At 45.0% G+C, this 21,897-nt stretch overlaps 1 protein-coding gene across 1 annotated transcript in view; it reads right to left on the reverse strand.

The window, feature by feature from the left end:
- Window positions 1–21,897, reverse strand: part of LOC124723205 — a 1,036,184-nt gene that overhangs the window by 717,206 nt on the left and 297,081 nt on the right. Inside the window, exon 2 of the mRNA XM_047248396.1 lies at window positions 5,201–5,323. Within this exon, the coding sequence (XP_047104352.1) occupies window positions 5,201–5,312 (112 nt within the window). The 5' untranslated portion in view covers window positions 5,313–5,323. The remainder of the gene's footprint in view (window positions 1–5,200; window positions 5,324–21,897) is intronic.

Below are 21,897 nucleotides of genomic sequence, written 5' to 3' on the forward strand. Positions count from 1 at the left end.
ACATCATTTAGTCTAACATTAAACTAAATTGAAAATTACCATTACCCCTATTTCCTCCACAGTAATCGATGTGACTACCTTCTATATACTATAATATTTTCAAATATGACAACAAAATACTTTGCAAATTATACAAAATGTATGTCAATAAGGAGTAATTAATAACTAATGTTTACGAGAAAAAAATAAAATTAGAAATTTTGCGGAATTTTTTTGTCATACAGTGAAGATATTACCTGATGTGCCCTACAGTAAGATAATTCTTGTTATGCTCTGGGACATGTCTTTATCGTTTAAGATGACAATTATAGTAAAGAGATTATATAAATTTTCACTGATTAAGGTGCTACATTTGCATTCAGATGGAGCGTAATTCAAATCGTCGTACAGCTATAACATACTTTCATCACCTATGGTTTCCTAAATCGCTTAATGCGAATGCTGAAAGGCTCATTGGTAAAAGAAATGGTCGTCAGATTTTCTACCGCATCCGTGTTAACTACCAGGTTACATTCCATCAACGATAACCTTACCTTCAAAGGTAGGGAAGACGTGTTTACACATCTACTTATACGAACTGGCTCTCGCTCATGCTGCTGCTGCGAGCCAAAGCAGGATCGCGGCAAACAAGTGGAGTGTTGGAGGAAGAAGGGAGGAAAATCAACTGCAAGTGAAGTCTGGCAATCAAAGAGGCTAGTATTAAGGGTAGCAAATGTCACGCTTTGAAGAGATTATCAGACCACAGTGATTCATGTATGCGATTCGTTGAAGAGCTCTTTTACTTCTGAAGACTAACATACTGTAAGTCACGACAACAAATTACAACAGTTATACGCACTCACATTCAATATATAATCATGATGGAGCTGTGCTCGATAATATAAAAGTTATCATGACTGACATTGATAAAAAGTGAATATAATCACATTACAGTAAGAAATACACTCCTGGAAATTGAAATAAGAACACCGTGAATTCATTGTCCCAGGAAGGGGAAACTTTATTGACACATTCCTGGGGTCAGATACATCACATGATCACACTGACAGAACCACAGGCACATAGACACAGGCAACAGAGCATGCACAATGTCGGCACTAGTACAGTGTATATCCACCTTTCGCAGCAATGCAGGCTGCTATTCTCCCATGGAGACGATCGTAGAGATGCTGGATGTAGTCCTGTGGAACAGCTTGCCATGCCATTTCCACCTGGCGCCTCAGTTGGACCAGCGTTCGTGCTGGACGTGCAGACCGCGTGAGACGACGCTGCCAGGGTAGTTGACTTACACCTTCTAGAGCACGTTGGGTGGCACGGGATACATGCGGACGTGCATTGTCCTGTTGGAACAGCAAGTTCCCTTGCCGGTCTAGGAATGGTAGAACGATGGGTTCGATGACGGTTTGGATGTACCGTGCACTATTCAGTGTCCCCTCGACGATCACCAGTGGTGTACGGCCAGTGTAGGAGATCGCTCCCCACACCATGATGCCGGGTGTTGGCCCTGTGTGCCTCGGTCGTATGCAGTCCTGATTGTGGCGCTCACCTGCACGGCGCCAAACACGCATACGACCATCATTGGCACCAAGGCAGAAGCGACTCTCATCGCTGAAGACGACACGTCTCCATTCGTCCCTACATTCACGCCTGTCGCGACACTACTGGAGGCGGGCTGCAAGATGTTGGGGCGTGAGCGGAAGACGGCCTAACGGTGTGCGGGACCGTAGCCCAGCTTCATGGAGACGGTTGAGAATCGTCCTCGCCGATACCCCAGGAGCAACAGTGTCCCTAATTTGCTGGGAAGTGGCGGTGCGGTCCCCTACGGCACTGCGTAGGATCCTACAGTCTTGGCGTGCATCCGTGCGTCGCTGCGGTCCGGTCCCAGGTCGATGGGCACGTGCACCTTCCGCCGACCACTGGCGACAACATCGATGTACTGTGGAGACCTCACGCCCCACGTGTTGAGCAATTCGGCGGTACGTCCACCCGGCCTCCCGCATGCCCACTATACGCCCTCGCTCAAAGTCCGTCAACTGCACATACGGTTCACGTCCACGCTGTCGCGGCATGCTACCAGTGTTAAAGACTGCGATGGAGCTCCGTATGCCACGGCAAACTGGCTGACACTGGCGGCGGCGGTGCACAAATGCTGCGCAGCTAGCGCCATTCGACGGCCAACACCGCGGTTCCTGGTGTGTCCGCTGTGCCGTGCGTGTGATCATTGCTTGTCAGCCCTCTCGCAGTGTCCGGAGCAAGTATGGTGGGTCTGACACACCGGTGTCAATGTGTTCTTTTTTCCATTACCAGGAGTGTATTTTGTGTCCTGTATATTAAGTAAACTGAAGACTTAACTGAGAACATTAATTTTCCATCACTACGAAAAAAACTGAGTACATTTGTGAATGAATTCACGCTCACCTGAAAACTCGTGAAATATAGAAAAGTAAGACTGTGGAAGACCTTTATAGAAATACGTGAGACAAAATTTGTTATAAAACTATCTTGCAACATCTATCAATCTATGGATCTACTAGCCATAGCAGTAATTTGATGTTGTTTGATACTGTCAAAATTTTCTCTATTCAGAGAGTATTACAAAATATTGAACAGGTTATTAGCTTCTCGTAAGTACACCAGGAAAAAAAATTTCTCCGAACGTTATCGTGTGTACCGTCTGCATCCAAAATATTTGCCTCTGTTGTGAAGTCTTTTTACAGGAACCACAGCCCGACCTGGCTTCACGAGTTAGGAATGGAAGATGTATGTCAAAATAGGACAATTCCAATATGATACGTTCTGGCTGCTATCAACTCTTCGTCTGCAAATTGTACTCACGTTCACTAAGACACCGCCAGGCGATATAGCATGTTTGAGATACACTCTAGAGGTATTTTTCTCTTCTTAGCTCTTTCCGCCAGCCTACTGCCGCTTTTAGTGCAGCTTTGCTAGAATTACAGCATTCTGCTCAGGAGCTCACAGCACCACTCCACAGAGTCTGGTGTCTTTTGAACTAACCATGTGTTGTACAGACGTTGATTGAGCTATACGATCCTGAGCAGCCCAGTCAGTCATTCCAAACTGTCTGGAATTTGGTTTTCATTATATACTTGTGATGTGCCGTGCATTTATCACTATAGCATTGGATTAGAACAATCCACACACAGCTTTTTCAGTTACCGTTAGCTTTTTCTAAGAGTTATGGAAAGCAGCATAGCTCGAAAAAGTGGTTAGAATAAGGGGAGATGGCGCTACTTATGCCGAGCTGAAGCAATGAATTCGAATTTGTGTCAGCCACGGGGCTTGAACGCAGGTCTCTTGCTTACTAGGAAGATGCGGTAACCACTGCAGCATTGTGGTTACCACAGGTGCATGTACTGTTATGGTTCTCGTCGTCTGTTGTTATGATGACAGGTGGACAATGCTAAATTGAAGCATATATTGCAGATTTGGCCGTGAAGTCAGTAAGGAGCTGGCTGCATAGTCTGTATCTGCAACGACTGAAATAATTAGTAGTCGTTGGCAAAAAATAATATATATTGTACTTAATTTGTGTTACAGGCTTCTTCATATGTTGCATACATATAATTACAAACATATCTAGAGAGGCATTACTTATGCCATACTTGACTAAGCGCCTTGTTAGAGGTGGCTTCCTATCAGCTGAAGGCTATGCTACACTCCTAGTTGACGTTCAGAGCAAGAGTGGACGAGAGCTCGCTAGATATTTGTCACAAGCCGCGGACGCGGCACTAGCGGAGCTACTCGCGACTGGCGGGTCCAGCGATTTCTATTACGGACCGCGATCGATATCTGCAACCCCTAACAAGTGTGGTATCGAACGTTGGTACCATATGGACTACCCTAGTCCAGGGCCCTCCAGAGGTGGGACTTGAACACGCGTCTCCTGTTTACTAGGTAGATGTGCTATCTGTAGTGACGTAACAAGACTGTTACGCCACACGGTAGTAGCCAAAAGAAAGGCACGCTAGACTAATGCAGACGGGCGTGAAGTCTGGAACATGAGAACTTATAAATGAATAAGAAGAAAAGTATGTAGATGCTTTTTACTTAACTTTTATTGATTCCTCGGAATACATCTCTCTTGAATACTCGTAAGCTATAGGCACTGATACAAATGGCTCCTTGCTAGTTCGTAGCCATTAACTTAGCTGATGGCTATTCTGTCTCTCGGCTAATGAGAGAGAAAGGCTTCGTACAACTGGGCGATAGCTAGGTTCGCGTACAACTGGGCGGTAGCTTGGTTCTCGTACAACTGGGGGCGAGTCCACTCTCGTATCACGAGACCTGCCTTGGTGGTGGCGCTAGGTCTGCGATCACAGTGGCGACACGCGGGTCCGACATGTACTACATGGACCGCGGCCGATTTAAACTACCACCTAGCAAGTGTGGTGTCTGGCGGTGACACCACACTAACCACTACGTCACTGCAGCATTGTGGCTTTCACAGCTGCATGAAATGGGGTAGTCAACGCATCTGCGGTAGCCACAATGCTACGGTCAAGCAGTGATTAGCACACCTGCCTAGCAAGCAGAAATCCCAGTTTCAAGTCCCGGCCGTGGCACAGCTTCCATCCTTTCGATGATAAAGTTGAGACTCATATGTCTCCAGGAAAACGTAATTCCATCAGATTAATACTGATGTTTTAAATAATATCAGGCGTTGATAACTTTAGTGTTGAGAACACTAAACCAAAACAATCAACCAAAAAGCCAATAGTATTCGACATTCCATAAATGAAATTGTGTCCTACCTGCAAATCAATGGTCGTGATAACGGCACTGACAACACATTCGAAATTTATGAAAACAAAAATTAAAATCTAAATTTTCGATAACCTGAAAGTGTATCTGATTTTATTTTCAGTACATAGTTCAGAAGACATGTAAGTATTTACATTACTGGAAACGTTTTCCAGCGTCTTCCTCAGCGCCATTCAGAGGGGCATTTGTATACAGAAACAGATTCCCAACTGGTGAAAGTGATGATATTTCTATTTATTCAAAACTACGCACAACAAAAAAAAAGTGTGGAGCTCACTTCCATACACTTGCAGGACAAAACGACACCTTTACTGATCCCTGGAATTAACATTGACAAAAACTTGATATTCGTGTTTATGGAAGCTTAACAGCTGGAAATTATATACAGAGATACGGCCGAAGCTGAGTTTGAACTGACCAGTTGGGTATATGATGACGGTTGGCCGCTTGTTGTGTGGAGAGCCCGCCGCCTGCGGCGCAGGCGTCACCGGCGTCGGCGTCGTAGACGGCCTCACTCCCAGGCTCGCCATCACGACATCACCTGCCACAGATACACACATCGCTAACGTGACACACTTATTCTATTCTACAAAAGACCTGAGCTATTACACTTTCACACAGCGGGTGACTAAATCAGTGGGGCTCTAATGCGCAGTGCCGCCGTCACGAAACGATACACAGGGTAGAGCTTTCAGCCGTCTAATTTCGAAACTGTTATTTCATTAGGTTACAACTTTCGGCGATTTACTACTGGTAGCCTAACAAAACAACACTTTATAGACGGCCGAAAGGTGTTTGATTTGCCATTCTGTACTGAACACCCGAGTTCCCGCAACCACCTCCGAAAAGATGGATATACAAAGAACATATCTGGTGGTTATAATTAAAGTGCAGCTACTCACTACTGAAATTATCGTACGGCAGTGAATCTTGATAGATGCGCTAATGCGTTAATTCGAAACCGATTTACGCTGTAAAAAAATCGAATTCCAGTTTTGACCACCAGATGCAAATCTGGCTCTGTGAATGCAAGAAAGACGTTTAGAACTGTATCCACGTGTAACAGATTAGGGACGGGACGCGGGGAGGAAAAGTGAAACAAGTGAGAAGGCATAATGTTGATTTTACTTCCACACTGGAGACGTGTAGGAGATGCTACACAGTGCCAGATTGGCACCTGGTGGCCAAAATTGGAAAAAATTTCTTCCCAGCGTAAATCGATTCCTCATTAATGCATTAGAGTATCTACCAAGTTTCGTTGCGGCACGATAAGTATAGCCCACACTGGACCTCTGTGAGTAGCTGCACTTTATTTATAACCATCCGCTAAAACACAGGCATCAAATGGCGCATTTGTCAAGGTCCATTACCGTACACACGTTTAGTTTTCACCACGTGAACATTGCGTGTCAACTGATTACTCTTATAAGTACACTCCTGGAAATGGAAAAAAGAACACATTGACACCGGTGTGTCAGACCCACCATACTTGCTCCGGACACTGCGAGAGGGCTGTACAAGCAATGATCACACGCACGGCACAGCGGACACACCAGGAACCGCGGTGTTGGCCGTCGAATGGCGCTAGCTGCGCAGCATTTGTGCACCGCCGCCGTCAGTGTCAGCCAGTTTGCCGTGGCATACGGAGCTCCATCGCAGTCTTTAACACTGGTAGCATGCCGCGACAGCGTGGACGTGAACCGTATGTGCAGTTGACGGACTTTGAGCGAGGGCGTATAGTGGGCATGCGGGAGGCCGGGTGGACGTACCGCCGAATTGCTCAACACGTGGGGCGTGAGGTCTCCACAGTACATCGATGTTGTCGCCAGTGGTCGGCGGAAGGTGCACGTGCCCGTCGACCTGGGACCGGACCGCAGCGACGCACGGATGCACGCCAAGACCGTAGGATCCTACGCAGTGCCGTAGGGGACCGCACCGCCACTTCCCAGCAAATTAGGGACACTGTTGCTCCTGGGGTATCGGCGAGGACCATTCGCAACCGTCTCCATGAAGCTGGGCTACGGTCCCGCACACCGTTAGGCCGTCTTCCGCTCACACCCCAACATCGTGCAGCCCGCCTCCAGTGGTGTCGCGACAGGCGTGAATGGAGGGACGAATGGAGACGTGTCGTCTTCAGCGATGAGAGTCGCTTCTGCCTTGGTGCCAATGATGGTCGTATGCGTGTTTGGCGCCGTGCAGGTGAGGTGAGCGCCACAATCAGGACTGCATACGACCGAGGCACACAGGGCCAACACCCGGCATCATGGTGTGGGGAGCGATCTCCTACACTGGCCGTACACCACTGGTGATCGTCGAGGGGACACTGAATAGTGCACGGTACATCCAAACCGTCATCGAACCCATCGTTCTACCATTCCTAGACCGGCAATGGAACTTGCTGTTCCAACAGGACAATGCACGTCCGCATGTATCCCGTGCCACCCAACGTGCTCTAGAAGGTGTAAGTCAACTACCCTGGCCAGTAAGATCTCCGGATCTGTCCCCCATTGAGCATGTTTGGGACTGGATGAAGCGTCGTCTCACGCGGTCTGCACGTCCAGCACGAACGCTGGTCCAACTGAGGCGCCAGGTGGAAATGGCATGGCAAGCCGTTCCACAGGACTACATCCAGCATCTCTACGATCGTCTCCATGGGAGAATAGCAGCCTGCATTGCTGCGAAAGGTGGATATACACTGTACTAGTGCCGACATTGTGCATGCTCTGTTGCCTGTGTCTATGTGCCTGTGGTTCTGTCAGTGTGATCATGTGATGTATCTGACCCCAGGAATGTGTCAATAAAGTTTCCCCTTCCTGGGACAATGAATTCACGGTGTTCTTATTTCAATTTCCAGAAGTGTAGTTTAGCTAATCGTTGATCGAACTGAGCTCAACTATGAACCAAAAGCTAACTGGTCGTTGATGGAGGCAGAGTTTACATATGTCACAGAACTTAGATCAAAAGAAGAATAATATGTACCTATTACTACTTTAGAACAAAATACTTGGGATTTCTGCAACGATCTCCTGTGCAGAATAATATGATTGTGCCACAGGATTCCCTTCTGTGCTCACTGCTTTCCGTGTTATATATCAATGATCTGCCACTAAACATGACAGATAATTCAAAAAATTTTATTTTTACTAACGAGACAAGTGTTGTTGGGAAAGACGTGGAATGTAATGCAAATGATCCAGCTGATAGTGTAGTCAGTCTCATCAGCTCGTGGCTTTCAGAGAGCTAATTACCTTAAACTGCAACAAAACGCAACGCATATAGTTTATAATAAGGAACTCTTGTAAAAGCGAAATCTTCCTTTCGTAGAGTTGTCAAACAGTTGTAAGGTTACAGATATAGTTACTCTTTGAGTATCGAGAGGTTTACTTTATAAGTAGCGGCCTTGCGCAGCAACACTGCCGCCGGGGCAACCCTCAGTGATCGAGAAGATCCGTTTGGCAACAACTTTTTCGGGTGGCGTGGAAGGCAATGAGTAGCTGGAACTCGTGACTGGGTGTCCGACATGGTTGGACGCTTCATGGCCACGTGCCGTGAGAAGTTCGATAAATCCATTAAATGTTGCAGTGCTCATGGATGGGACTGACATCTCATTAATTTTGGAAGCGAATCGTTAGCAAAGGTCGGTAGAAGCAATGGATACCTCAGAAAAATAATAAGAGTGAACGTCAGTATGGGTGTGTAGAAACGATAGGCACGTATACCATGCCTTGTAGTACAGACATCTTTCAGGCCCATGAAGTCAGTGTCTCCTTTTGCAACATATTCAACTCTCTTATAACTAACTGTGTGTGAAGATTTTTAATGACAAGTGTGATGATTTTGATATGGCTTATACAGGTAGGCACACGGTCCCATTTTTAGTCTTCAGGTGGATGTTCCTAGGGAGTAAGATGCCCACTCTAAGCTGTGCCGCATAAAAATTGGTCCAATCGCTGTGGTTATATCAGGACAGCTGGTTTTACAGAAAAACTTAGATACGAAAAATTGATTAGGCATCTTACACCATAAGTGAAGTCGACCATCTTAAATCCACAGGGCTGAAGGTAGATGAACAGCCAAAGGTTTCTGCGATGTATCACGTTCAAGATCTTTTGCAGAAGCTCCAGTTTAAAAATAATCTCCACTGCCTCTGATACTGTGGCACGATGGCTTCTTTACTTTGCTTAATTGGGTGCATTCTGTTATCTCCTATGGTACCACATTTTCGGGCAGCTCTGTGCACCAACCACTATTATTCTTAGTCTCGAAAATGGCAGTCAGGTGGATCTATGGTGTCACTATACGAACTTCGTGTATGCCGTTGTTCAGGTTCCTCGGATTTCTAGCTCCACCATTTCTGTACACATTCTCCAAGAAGGGATTGGCTGTTGAGGATATTGACTCATTCAGAAGAAACTGCAGTATTCTTTCAGTGAATCCTAGACGAAATCAAGTATTTGCACGTTGATAACACCTACATAAGAACAATAAAAGCAGGTGCGCACTTTTCGACAAGTTCTGTTTTGAACAGGCTTTGAGCACAACTTAAACATGGGGAGAGAAACTCGAATTCATTAAATATTAGATGATAGTTTTCTTGTGCCAGCCTCCTTTTATATTATACAGGATATCCTCCCGGTAGCTGAGACTCGCCAGGGTAGCCGAGAGCGCAAACGCGCTGCTTCCTGGACGCGGGTAGGCGCGCCGGCCCTAGATCGAATCCGCCCGTCGGATTAACGACGAGGGGCGGTGTGCTGGCCAGCCTGAATATGGTTTCAGGCGGTTTTCCACATCCCGCTCGGTGAATACCGGGCTGGTCCCCTCGTTCAGCCTCAGTTACACGACTCGCAGACATCTGAACACGCTCGCTCTCTTCCATGAATCCATGAATTACACTCGACGCAGACAGTAGGGGTACACTCTTTCCGTCCCGGGGGGGCGGTACGGGGTGGCGGCAGGAAGGGCATCCAGCCACCCCTTTCCACTAACCTTGCCAAATCCGTTCCAAACAATGCCGACCCTGTTTCAGCGCGGGACATGGCACCAGTGAAAATGAATCCTCCCAGTAGCTGAGAACTTCTCTCCATAATACGAGTATGTTGCTTTTTTGGTGTTTTATTAGTTCTGTATACTTCTTGGTTGATTAATTTTCTAATCTGCATGCTGCAAGCTCTGCATTGACTTGTTTCATGACCAAGTATCGACCAAAATCAATTACACGTTTACAATAAAGAATTGATTCAGCCTCAGGTAAATGAGTTGCACATTTACTTCTGTTGAAAAGTGAGTATCTGTTTTCACAGCTATGGAAGTGTTTGGTAGGAAAGCTCGAGTTTCAGTACAGTGTTCACAGAGTGATTACTAAAGCTCCTTCAGCATGAGTGCACAGAATTAGGTATTTATCTTTCAAGGGAATACACAATAGGTGACAGAAGTCATGGGATACCTCCTAATATCGTGCCGGCCCTCCTTTTGCCCAACGTAGCGCAGCATCTCGACGTGGTATGGACCCAACAATTCGTTGGAAGTCCCCTGCAGAAATATGGAGCCCCACTACCTCTATAGCCGTCCACTACTGCGAAAGTGTCGCCGATGCTGGATTTTGTGTACTAAATGAGCTCTCGATTATGTCCCATAAATATTCGATGGGATTCAATCGAGAAATATGGGTGGCCAAATCATTCGCCCGAATTGTCCACAATTTTCTTCAAAGCAGTTAAGAACACCGTAAACTTTCTCTGCGTAATAATTGGTTGTATTCATGTAGGGTCTCCAGCCGGAACATATCGTCATCTTCACATGAGTAGTCCGCCGCATTAGCTCACCGCAACTGAAATGAGTCATGCCGCGGCGGCTCCTTCATACACCGACCGTGGGTCCAACGCGCGTGCGCGAACATAACAGCTCTCTAGCTCACGGCACAACAGCGCACAGATGGTGAAAGCTCGCGGAAACGATGAATCAATATCAAACAGTACTGACAGCTTTTGATGGCGAATCAAGGACTGTTGTTCCTTAATGACGAACACAACAGCGTCCCAACTCTTGTTGTATGTATGTTGTATGTTAACCGGGGACCTAGAAACGACGCAGGCGCCGCAGCCGCAGTGGTCCACAACCCCACGACGACTACCGCAGTCCACGTCACTCCTCCGCCGCCCCACACCGAATCCAGGGTTATTGTGCTGTTCGGCCCCCGGTGGACCCCCCAGGTAACGTCTCACTCCAGACGAGTGTAACCTCTATGTTTGCGTGGTAGAGTAATGGTGGTGTACGAAAACGTGGAGAACTTGTTTGCGCAGCAATCGCCGGCATAGTGTAACTGAGGCGGAATAAGGGGAACCAGAACGCATTCGCCGAGGCAGATGGAAAACCGCCTCAAAACCATCCACAGACTTGCCGGCTCACCGGAATCCGCCGGGCGGATTCGTGCCGGGGACCAGGCGCTCCCTCCCACCCGGAAAGCCGTGCGTTAGACCGCTCGGCTAACCGGGAGGACTGTTCCAACTCTTACTTAAAGGATACCACTTATCTCTGTTTATAATATTGTCAGATATCCAGATTTCAATGGCTTCTTTCACTACACAGTCACAATACCGCGACACAGTGGCAACCACTTGTGTCTCGTCGTTCAATAAGACAATGTTCCGCGACTGCAGATTTTTCTGGCTGAAATAAACGCGTGTGGCGATGATGCCCACGCAACTATACTGGACCGAACGAATTGTTTGTCCAATATAGGCTTTCCCGGAATATCGGGGAATCTTGCAGACCCGGGCTTTCTCAAACCAGATCACTTAACTGAGCTACATCGTCGCCAATGTCGGCAGGCATATCGAAAATGTCAAAATCTAAATCTGAATATCTGTAGTGACGTTTACATGTTGAATAAACTGTGTGCACTAAATCTGAATATCTGTAGTGACGTTTACATGTTGAATAAACTGTGTGCAAGCCATAGTTTGTAACTAATTGACGTTTCTTTTAGATAGTTCAATAATTGTCACCCCATACAAAGGGAATGGCCTCCGCGAACAGCACTGGGGCCTGGGTGGAAAAATATTGTCGAAGACCCTTTAATGAGTCCTAAAAAAATTGTTCTCGCACTATTGCACATTAAGTCGGGACTAATGAGAGCATTTGTTAAGGCTGTGCATGTCTATGAATCAGCGTGTCAGTAGTTTTGTGAGAAGTTTACACGACTCACCACAGAGATCACAAAGGGTATATGCATTGGTCCACAGATAGTCAGCTGTTAGAGGATACATTCTTTGAGTCCGCTCTAACCGCTGAATAGCTGCATGCATGCATGTTTTCGTAAGGTGACAAGATTGTTCTTGGGAATCGCGAGCGACTAATTTACAGGGATCTCGTGGACCAACCCATTAACACTTATAAGGTCATTGGTTGCAACATGTCTCTGAAGGTGCACTTCCTTTTCTCCTACTATGTGTACTCCCAGAGCACCGTGGTACATAAAGTGATGACAAGGCGAGTGGTTCCACCAGGACATTTCTCTCATGTAAAAGCGTTACACAGGACGGTGAACACCAGTTATGTCGGCTGATTTCTGTTGAATTGTACAGATGGATACTCCAGACATCACCCAAAAGAGGAAGGCAAACAAACGGCGCGAATGTACTAGGTAAGATCAATTAATGTATATATACTACTAATTGCGATAGCAACGTAAAGCCCCAGTCGACTTGTATCCCTGAGCTGGGAGACAATTTTAACCGTGATGTTCGTGTTTAGTGCGGCGAAATATGTAAAGACCATCTACTTTGGTTTCTGGAAAAAATCCACAGGGCACCAGTGTAATATGCACTGTGTCAGGAAAAGCATATATTGAAGACAGTAAACGGAAATGAATAGGTAGACCCCATCTTCCTAAATATCTGATACTGTACTACATTGTCAACTAATAAACAAAGTGCGAGCATATGGAGTATCTTCACTGATTTTCAGTTCTATAAACTTTAAATCTATACAACGGTGCATGTTGAACGGAAACGACACACTTGGGGAATGAATATGTGTCACAATAATGTTGACCGTTGAGTATAGCGTGTTATAAACTTTGGAGGTCAGTATGCTGAAGTAGTATTATGCATCCCCACACCATGACTCATGGACACCAAAACGACCATGTTCGACAATGTTCCTAACTGCATTACGTGTTCCCACCTCTCGCCATATGAGGGTACGTCCAGCAACGTCGAACATAATCGTTTTGGAGGTCCAGATGGTATGGTGTGGGAAGCATAATGTGGTATGGGAGTACTGTCCTCCAAGTCTTTGAACACAGCACACTCATCGGTCAACGTTATTGTGACGCTGTACTCCTTTCCAGTGTGCGTCTTTTAAGGAGCTCATTCGGCCCTGACTTTTGTCTTGTGGATGACAACGCGCGACCGCATCGTACAACGCAGGTGAAGGAGCTCTTGGAATGTGAGGATATCCGGCGAACGGACTGCCCGTTCCCCAGACTTCAGTCCCATCGAGAACGTGTGGGATGCGTTGGAGAGACGGAATGCAACACGTCCACATGCACCGATGACCATCCAGCAACTACTAACGACGCTGGTGGAGGAATGGAGCGCCGTACTACAAGAACTACGTACTGATCTTGTGTAAGTGAGCTGACATCTATGCACATGATGTTTCGAAAGTTACTTGTGTTTGTGAATTCAGGAGGCTTGTAGCAGGCTACAGAATCGTATTCTTGTCTCTTAAACTGTAATTTTACCCCGAGCTGTGGCTCATGCAGTGTAGTGCGGTGGTTAGTGTTCATTGGTGGCCTGTGTAGGTCCCCAGTTCAAACCAAATCACAGCACTAATTTGTTTTCACCATTTTTAATTTCAGGGAGGTGCTTGAAATATGTTTTATATGTTTGTATATTCTGGAATGTCCGATGTTTGTATAAATTCCAGCTTTTTGGAATATTCCATGTAGATAGCTTCACTCTCTGTCCAGATGGTCAGTTATGTTCCGGCTGTACGTTGGTGTCAGTAATAAACGTTTTCAGTTCTTTAAGTGTTGTACTTCATTGACAACACTGTCTTCGGATGTGCACTTCATTGAGGTTTCTATATTACGTCGTTTGATGGAGACACTGGGTACTCCAAAACATTTGCACTACTTTGACTTCAGGTAGGTCGGTATTCTGTTTTATTAATGTATGACAGAGCAAGGATGGGTGTCATGTTTGTCTTTGACAGCTAGTATATGTTTACAAAAGTTTTTCAGCATAGATATTCGGAGGAATAATAAAAATGCTCCTGCAAACAGTTTGTAGATACACTTGCTGGATGAAAGCATTAGAATCACTGTTGGGTGCTAAAGAAACCAACCCATGCCTAGTAGGGTGGAAAATAAGAACAGGTTACCCTAAAGTCATGACACAACACACACATACCTTATTAACCATATAAATCCACCTGATAATGGAGGTTTAAACCTTTGAAACGCGTTTTGCATCTAAAGGAATGATGATTGGTAACAGTAAACATATTGTTTCATTCGATATACCCCATATGACAAAGTAAAGAGTGCAGCTGAGATTACTTCGACTCAGTATTAGCTACTATGTGTCCTATTTAATTTGAGTATTGAAAGAGGAAAAATGGCTGTCTATGTGCCACATTACTCGCCCTAATCCCACTTATCTTATTCTCATGACCTCTGCGCTAAATATAAAATCGTTGCAGCAGAACTGTCCCACAAGTACCTAACGTGTTTGACATCCCATCTACAACAAAGTCTTTAGAAACGGAGCACACGCCCCGGAATTAGGAAAGAGCTCACCACGCCCTTTCAAAAGGAACACTTTCGGACCTTGCCTTGAGAGATTTATTGTCACAACGAAAAATACAAAGCTGGATGACCAGATGGGAACTTGTGCCCTGGCCTTCTCATACGCAAGTTCAGTGTCTTACCACTGCTCTACCCTACTTAGGTCCTCGAATACAAGTCTTCTAAATTTGCCCTACAGGTTTTCTAGAGAACAACATTTTCTTTGTTCCATAACCATCTCTGTTACGCTTTTGTATCGGCTTTACCGACCTCTTGCGGTTCTAGCAGCACGTCTCTGAATTTCTTGGGTATCTGCTGTCCAGTCGCCTTACCTATCACAGATTTTGTACGTTAGTTGAGTTCTTTTACCCCTAAATAATTTGTTGATAGACTATCTTCATGAATATTTAGTGCAACTTGTGCATTGTCGTACTGACAGTGACTAGCTCTCTTTTTCGCTGCTACATCAACACTTAGCCTCAGACATTCTGTGAATGCGTCCGTCTTTTTTTCCCCATATACGGTCCGTTTTCCTTCTCACAGTTCCTTGTGTCCGTGCATGTGCAAATAAATGGAAGGTGTGTGTGTGTGTGTGTGTGTGTGTGTTTGTGTATGTGTGTGTGTTTGGAGCTTATGGGAGCTCAAAGTCCAAGTTATCAGCACCCAAAACGGAAGGAATGCGCTCCAGTGTGATCAGAACTTTTCATAGAGTCGTAGCTTCGTAGTGCCAACCGAACGTTTCGACAGTCCGTCATAAATCTAGAGACAGAGAGTAGAATTTCCATTTCACAAGGGACCTATTTGCCAACAGGCACTGACTCGAGATCAATGCACGGCTGGACAAAGAAGACACGGCACCTTTCTTCGATGTAACTTGTTAAATGTTAAAGCGCTTCTGCGAGCACTTCTCTAGCATTATCAGAGAAATTGAAAAATACAGGCCAAACGGTACTACTTTGTAATTTCAATATCTCTCGTTGAAAACAATGCCGCGTCTATTCTTGATCCATCAGCCAACGACACTTACTGCTGTTACACAGAAATTCATGATACATCTCACTCTATAGAGTTTTCGAAAAATTTCACCAAACTGATCTGGCATATATGCCTCCAGGTTTACAATCGAAAAAACACAGGTGACACCTGTACATAAGAAAGTGTAAAAGTATCGACCGCTGAATTACAGATCAATATCCTTGACGTCAATTTTCTGCAGAATACTTGAACACATTCTCAGTTCGAACATAATAAATCTTCTTGAGATGGAAGAGCTTCTATCCACAAATCAACACGGTTTATGACGTATCCCTAGTAAAAAACTCAGCTTGCCCATGGACGAAGGGCAACTGGCAGATTCCATATTCCTAGACCTTCGGAAACTATTTGACACGGTGCTCCAATGCAGACTGTTACCGAAGGTACGAGCATATAGAATAGGTTCCAAGATATGTGAGTGGCTCAAAGACTTCTTAAGTATCAGAACTCTGTTCGTTATTCTCGACGGCGAGTGTTCGTCAGAGACAATGGTATCGGCAGGAGTGCCCCAGGGAAGTGTAATAGGACCGCTCTTCTTCACATATACATAAATGATCTGGCGAACAGGATCCGTAGCAATCTGCGGCTCTTTTCTGTGATGCTGTAGTCTACGGAAAAGTGTAGTCGTACAGTGACTGTAGCAGGTTAAAAGATGACGGTCAAAATTTCTAGTTGGTGTGATGAATGGCAGCTTGCTCTAAATGCAGAAAAATGGAAGTTAATGCAGATGAATAGGAAAAACAATATCGTAATGTTCTAATTCATCATTAGTGATGCACTGCTTGTCACAGTCGTATCGATTAAATATCTGGACGCAGCGAAACAAAGCAGTATGACATGGAACGGGCATCTAATGATGGTACTAGGGAGGGTGAATAGTCGACTTACGTTTATTGGCAGAATTTTAGGAAAGTGTGGTTCATCTGTAAAGAAGACCACGTATAGAACACTAGTGCGACCCATTCTTGAGTACTGCTCGAGTGTATGGGAACCTTCCCTGGTCGAATTAAAGGCTGTCGTGGAAGCAATTCATAGGCGGGCTGTTAGGTTTGTAGTTTCCATCAATGCGAAAGTGTTCGGAGATGGTTCGAGACTGAAATGGGAATCCCTGGAAAGGAAACGAGGTTCTTTTGCAGAAATGTAATGTATTGCGAATACATAGAAAGAAGGATCCTTTATTGTATGATTATATGATAGCGGAACAAACACTGGTAGCAGTTACTTCTGTAAAATATCTGGGGGTGTGCGTGCGGAACGATTTGAAGTGGAGTGATCATATAAAATTAATTGATGGTAAGGCGGGTACCAGGTTGAGATTCATTGGGAGAGTCCTTAGGAAATGTAGTCCATCAACAAAGGAGGTGGCTTACAAAACACTCGTTCGACCTATACTTGAGTATTGCTCATCAGTGTGGGATCCGTACCAGGTCGGGTTGACGGAGGAGATAGAGAAGATCCAAAGAAGAGCGGCGCGTTTCGTCACAGGGTTATTTGGTAAGCGTGACAGCGTTACGGAGATGTTTAGCAAACTCAAGTGGCAGACTGCAAGAGAGGCGCTCTGCATCGCGGTGTAGCTTGCTGTCCAGGTTTCGAGATGGTGCGTTGCTGGATGAGGTATCGAATATATTGCTTTCCCCCTACATATACCTCCCGTGGACATCACGAATGTAAAATTAGAGAGATTCGAGGGCGCACGGAGGCTTTCCGGCAGTCGTTCTTCCCGCGAACCATACGCGACTGGAACAGGAAAGGGAAGTAATGACAGTGGCACGTAAAGTGCCCTCCGCCACACACCGTTGGGTGGCTTACCGAGTATAAATGTAGATGTAGATGTAGAAAATTGAGAGAACCGGTTTTTGAAACAGAATGCAGGAAGATTCTACTACCTCAACCGTACATTTCGCGTAAGGATGACGAATATAAGCTAGGAGAAATTAGGGCTGGTACAGATGAATATAGACGTTCGTTTTTCCCTCGCTCTGTTTGCGAGCTAAACAGGAAAGGAAATGTCTCGTAGTGGTACAAGGTACCCTCCGCCACGCATGCGGAATACAGATGTGTATATATATCTTGCTGAAACTGTGAATATCGATCGCTACCTCTACTCCTCCCGTTTTCTTGGACAATATTATCGAAGGAGTGTTATAAATGCTTTCATACGTTTCTATAGATCCTCACTGCTTTAACATGTACTGTTCTATAGCTAAAAACTATCCTTTTGAACAGGAATTGAATAAAACCCAACAACGTTTATGTGGAAGGTTTATATTCAGTATAAATTTCATATCACTAATTCTTATAGGTTATCCTGAAACCATTCGTCTATTTTTCTTTAAAATTTCATTTGGTTTTCATTTTTGTTCACGGGATGCCATTTCCATCATTTACCATATCCTCAATTTCCTTAATATATCCCACATTGCTACTATGATCATGCTGACTGCATTCTTTCATTCTTCATGTTAACTAATTTACTACAGGTAAGTGCAATCGTTTTATGAAATGGAGATGTTTGGAATGTTAGTGATGTCAGCATTTCTGTGCATGATTTGTTGTAAATTTTCAACACTAAATCGCTTCGCAAACATTACTTTTGTCGTAAATATATTGAAAATGATTTTTTTAAATAGTAATTTAAATGGACAAGTTGCAGAGGTACGCATATCAATGGATAACAACAAAAAAAATGGGTGTTGGTGACTCGCTTCTACATGTTTAGCACTGCTACACTCTAACCCCTGCAGCTGTGTTCTTTCATTTGACGCCGTCTGCTAAACAGGATTTCAGGTCCATCAGAAAGCAGAGAGTGCCCGCCGGTGTTTTCAGTGTTATCTCATTTAACTTCCCGTGGCTGCACTCTAGGCTGGAAAAGTCCTTGTGATCGATTTTGTGAGACCGTAGAGCTGGTAGTGGGCGTCAAGCCGGACTGAAACTCTTTGAGCATTTTCTATGTGGCTCTAGAGCATAGCTGAAAACCACTCTCCGAGTTTTCTGCTTCCTAAACAAAGCAAATAGACTCGTTACCTCATGTCGTTACGGGTTACTTCAGCACCGATGCAGTGGCACAAGAACCGTTGTGGAAAGTATACAAGTTCTATTAAGTATGTGACATATACACACATAAAAACAATTTTTGCATCACCTCGGTTCCGAGAGTTCCGGAAGCTCTACAGAAAATTGGAATAGAGATCAACATAAAAATCATTTCTGCTCTTTTTATTGCTCATGAAAACCACACATTGCATGTTGTACAACAATACAGAGAGACCTTCAGAGGCGGTGGTCCAGATTGCTGTAGACACCGGTACAACTAATACCCAGTAGCACGTCCTCTTACACTGATGCGTGCCTGTATTCGTCGTGGCATACTATCCACAAGTTCATCAAGGCACTGTTGGTCCAGATTGTCCCACTCCTTAACAGCGATTCGGGGTAAATCCCTCCTTAACAGCGATTCGGGGTAGATCCCTCAGAGTGGTTGGTGTGTCACGTCGTCCATAAATAGCCCTTTTCAATGTACCCCAGGCATGTTCGATAGGGTTCATGTCTGGAGAACATGCTGGCCACTCTAGTCGAGCGATGTCATTATCCTGAAGGAAGTCTTTCACAAGATATGCTCCATGGGGGCGTGAATTGTCATCCATAAAGACGAATGTCTCGCCAATATGCTGCCGATGTGGTTGTGCACTATCGGTCGGATGATGGCATTCACGTATTGTACAGCCGTTACGCCGCTTTCCATGACCAGCAATGGCGTACGTCGGCCCCACATAATGGCAGCCGCTAAAAAGTAGGGAACCTCCACCTTGTTTCACTCTCTGCACAGTGTGTCTAAGGCGTCAGCCCGACCGGGCTGCCTCCAAACACGTCTCCGACAATTGTCTGGTTGAAGGCATATGCGACACTCATCGGTGAAGAGAACATGATGCCAATCCTGAGCGGTCCATTCGGCATGTTGTTGGGCCTATCTGTACTGCGGTGTATGGTGTCGTAGCTGTAAAGATGGATCCCGCCATGGATGTCGGGAGTGTAGTTGCGCATCATGCAGCCTATTGCGCACAGTTTGAGTCGTAACACGACGTCCTGTGGCTGCACGAAAAGCTTTATTCCGCATGGTGGCGTTGCTGCCAGGATTCCTGTCGTTCAGGTGTCCGCCTACTTCTACCACAGCACGTACTGAACGTGTGAAGATGAGAGCTGTGCATTTTGGTAACACAGCGACGTATGGAAGCGATAAAAATTCAGAATAAGGTCATATGTATTCTGACATACTTGTCTAAGAGTAAGAAATAAATATCGAAAGAACAGACACCTTATATCTAATTGAGGCGTGGAAGGCCAATGATCACTTCAGTGCGGATGCAGACCAGGCTCGAACTCTCACAGGAACTGGCGAAATGCCGCAAGTAATGAGTAAAATGGGCAAGGAGCACTACGTCAGCAGTGTGTGGATAAATGGAGAATTTGGGTCAGACGAGAGGTGTGCCAGGCTAGTCTGTGCTGTTGCGCTGACCACTGTGTTTGGATATCGCAGTGGTGAGCGCATATGCCTAGTGAGCAGAAGGCCTGGATTCGAATCCTTCTCAGGCAAAATATTTCCAGTTTTTTTCCATTGATTTAATAAATGCCTACTGGTAGCTAATGTCATTAATACTTTTGTGTCTTAATTCATAGTGGCTAAGATCAAAACGGTGTCTGTTCTTCCGGTCATGTCTCGGAAGAATAGACACCGCATACATCTACATAAAAAGTTTTATTTGCAACAGTATTACTGTAAGGTATTAACCTTCCAGGTGCTTCTCTACGTAGTCGTCGCTCCAACTTACACAACTGTCGTAGCGTCGTACCAACTTTTCAGTACTCTCCTCACAGCAGGCAGGCGCCAGTGCTTTCCGCCAATTTTTTACGCTGGTCGGCAGCTCGTTGTCTGTACCAACACGTTGTCTTCATAGCCAGCGGTTCGAGAGCAGAGATTAAACTCAGATGGAGCCAAGTCTGGGCTGTATGGCGGGCGATCAAACACTTCCCACCGAAAACGCTGTAGGAGCGTCTTCGTTGAGCCTGCAGTGTGTGGCCGAGAATTGTTATGAAGAAGGAAATTAAGACAGTTACGTTATGCTGGCTGCCTGAAATCGGGCAAAATCTCTCGGTAGACACCTTTACTTGGAGGGAGACACTACTTTCTAGGTATCTTTACATGCTCACTGTGCGCTCAGAACTGAAAAAAAAAAACAAAAAAAAAAAAACAAAAAAAAAACAAAAGAAAAACGATGTGACGCGATCGACAGACATACTAGAGACACTGTCCAACACGTCTGTGGAAAACGTCATCGGATCTTAATAACAGCCTTCGGAAGTTAGTGATGTAAGGAAACCACTAAGTGAAACTCTTCAGAGAAATATCCTGTAGTACTCATCAAAAGTCGGAGATTCTAAGTTAAACACTGAACTTTAATTTCTCAGTCGACATCTCATTTGATGTACATAATTTCGAGCACCATTCAAAGGTGCGTCAAATGTTTCACCAATCTACTTTATTTCATACATTTAGGCAAATCCTTTCACGTAACATTTGATCTTTTTTTCAGTTTTCTGTTATTTTCAAGTTTTGTTCAGAGAACATCAAATATAAAACAGTTAACTGTCGATCGGTACTCTAATATTATTAACAGTATATGGATCAAGAGCAAACTGAGAAGTTTCAATTTATGTTGGTATTTGATAGGTTTTGATACTTCGTTTGCACAGAAGGCAGCAGCCGTTTGTGAAATATTTCAGTTGTCCCTCAAATAATAAATTAGCTTTTTCTTAATTACCCTGATTACTTTCAAGCATTTAAACCTTCTGGTTTTTGCAAATCTAAATCTCCCACTCCTCTGTTACATACCCCATTTCCCAATTTCCCATTCTTCGCTTGGTTGTGAAATTTCGGACAAAATTTCACTGTATAGTTTCTAGGGAACTTTGGTTTCACTCCGCTCAAACATTAGACCGAACACGGAAGTGATAACTCGAGGACTGTCGCGTCCGTCGCGTGTGTCGGCTCTGCGTGACTGAGGCAGCAACCCTCTGGCCGTTTCCATTCTCGTCCCCTTACTTGTAGATGCACTGAGACCTTCGCTAGCTGACAGTGTGCAGCTTTGCAGCATGGCTTTTTGCATTCTCATTACCCTAATGTTGCAGTTATCACGACCGTTATAACAAAGTTGCCTGCTCTAGTGGCAGTACCATGACTATACGTAATTAACTAATTCAGTCTATCTCTTTGCGTGGCAGAAGATATCTTT

The sequence above is a fragment of the Schistocerca piceifrons genome, chromosome X (genome assembly GCF_021461385.2).
Source record: "Schistocerca piceifrons isolate TAMUIC-IGC-003096 chromosome X, iqSchPice1.1, whole genome shotgun sequence".
Classification (NCBI taxonomy): domain Eukaryota; kingdom Metazoa; phylum Arthropoda; class Insecta; order Orthoptera; family Acrididae; genus Schistocerca; species Schistocerca piceifrons.